The sequence below is a fragment of the Gavialis gangeticus genome, unplaced genomic scaffold, assembly GCF_001723915.1.
Source record: "Gavialis gangeticus isolate Ggan-Ray unplaced genomic scaffold, GavGan_comp1, whole genome shotgun sequence".
In the NCBI taxonomy this organism is placed as follows: Eukaryota; Metazoa; Chordata; order Crocodylia; family Gavialidae; genus Gavialis; species Gavialis gangeticus.
Genome location: NW_017729022.1, coordinates 156,815,234 through 156,815,752, shown reverse-complemented (window position 1 = coordinate 156,815,752; position 519 = coordinate 156,815,234). Strand labels below are relative to the sequence as shown.

The following is a 519-nucleotide window of genomic DNA, read 5'->3' as shown; positions in this document are numbered from 1 at the left end:
GCTCCCTCACTGACTCTGCTGTGTCCCTGCTGTGCTCCTCCACGCTGCGGTTCTCGGCCGCCCGCCAGTCGGGCAGCGTGCTGGCGCACAGAACCACCATGGACACGATGACGAAGAGGATGGAGACGGTGGCCAGGATCTGCGCCGCCAGCGAGGACGCGGGCTCCTCGAAGGTGCGGCGCATCCTGTCCAGCCAGCCGTCGGGGGCCGGGCTCGGGTCCGGGCCGGCGGGGGGCTGCTCCTCGGCCGAGCAGAAGGTGTAGGTGTCGGACATGCGGTCGTCCAGGCGGCGCTGGCAGCAGTAGTCGAGGTGCGAGCCGTCCAGCCCCCAGTACAGCATCTCGTTGTAGAAGGAGAGCTCGCACATGTGCGGCGCGAAGCGCAAGTGGCCGTGGCGCACGTAGAGCAGCAGGAAGCCGAAGGCCTCGGCGTGCCGGTCGAAGAAGTACTCGTTGCGCTCGCCGTCGTAGTCGTCGCACAGCTCCAGCGCGTCCCGCGCCGAGCGGCAGGCGTGCAGGC

General features: G+C 69.6%; 1 protein-coding gene across 1 annotated transcript in view; it reads right to left on the bottom strand.

The window, feature by feature from the left end:
* KCNG3 (potassium voltage-gated channel modifier subfamily G member 3) overlaps positions 1-519 on the bottom strand; it is a 32,015-nt gene that overhangs the window by 26,289 nt on the left and 5,207 nt on the right. The window contains exon 2 of the mRNA XM_019516381.1: positions 15-519. Coding sequence (XP_019371926.1) covers positions 15-519 — 505 coding nt within the window. The remainder of the gene's footprint in view (positions 1-14) is intronic.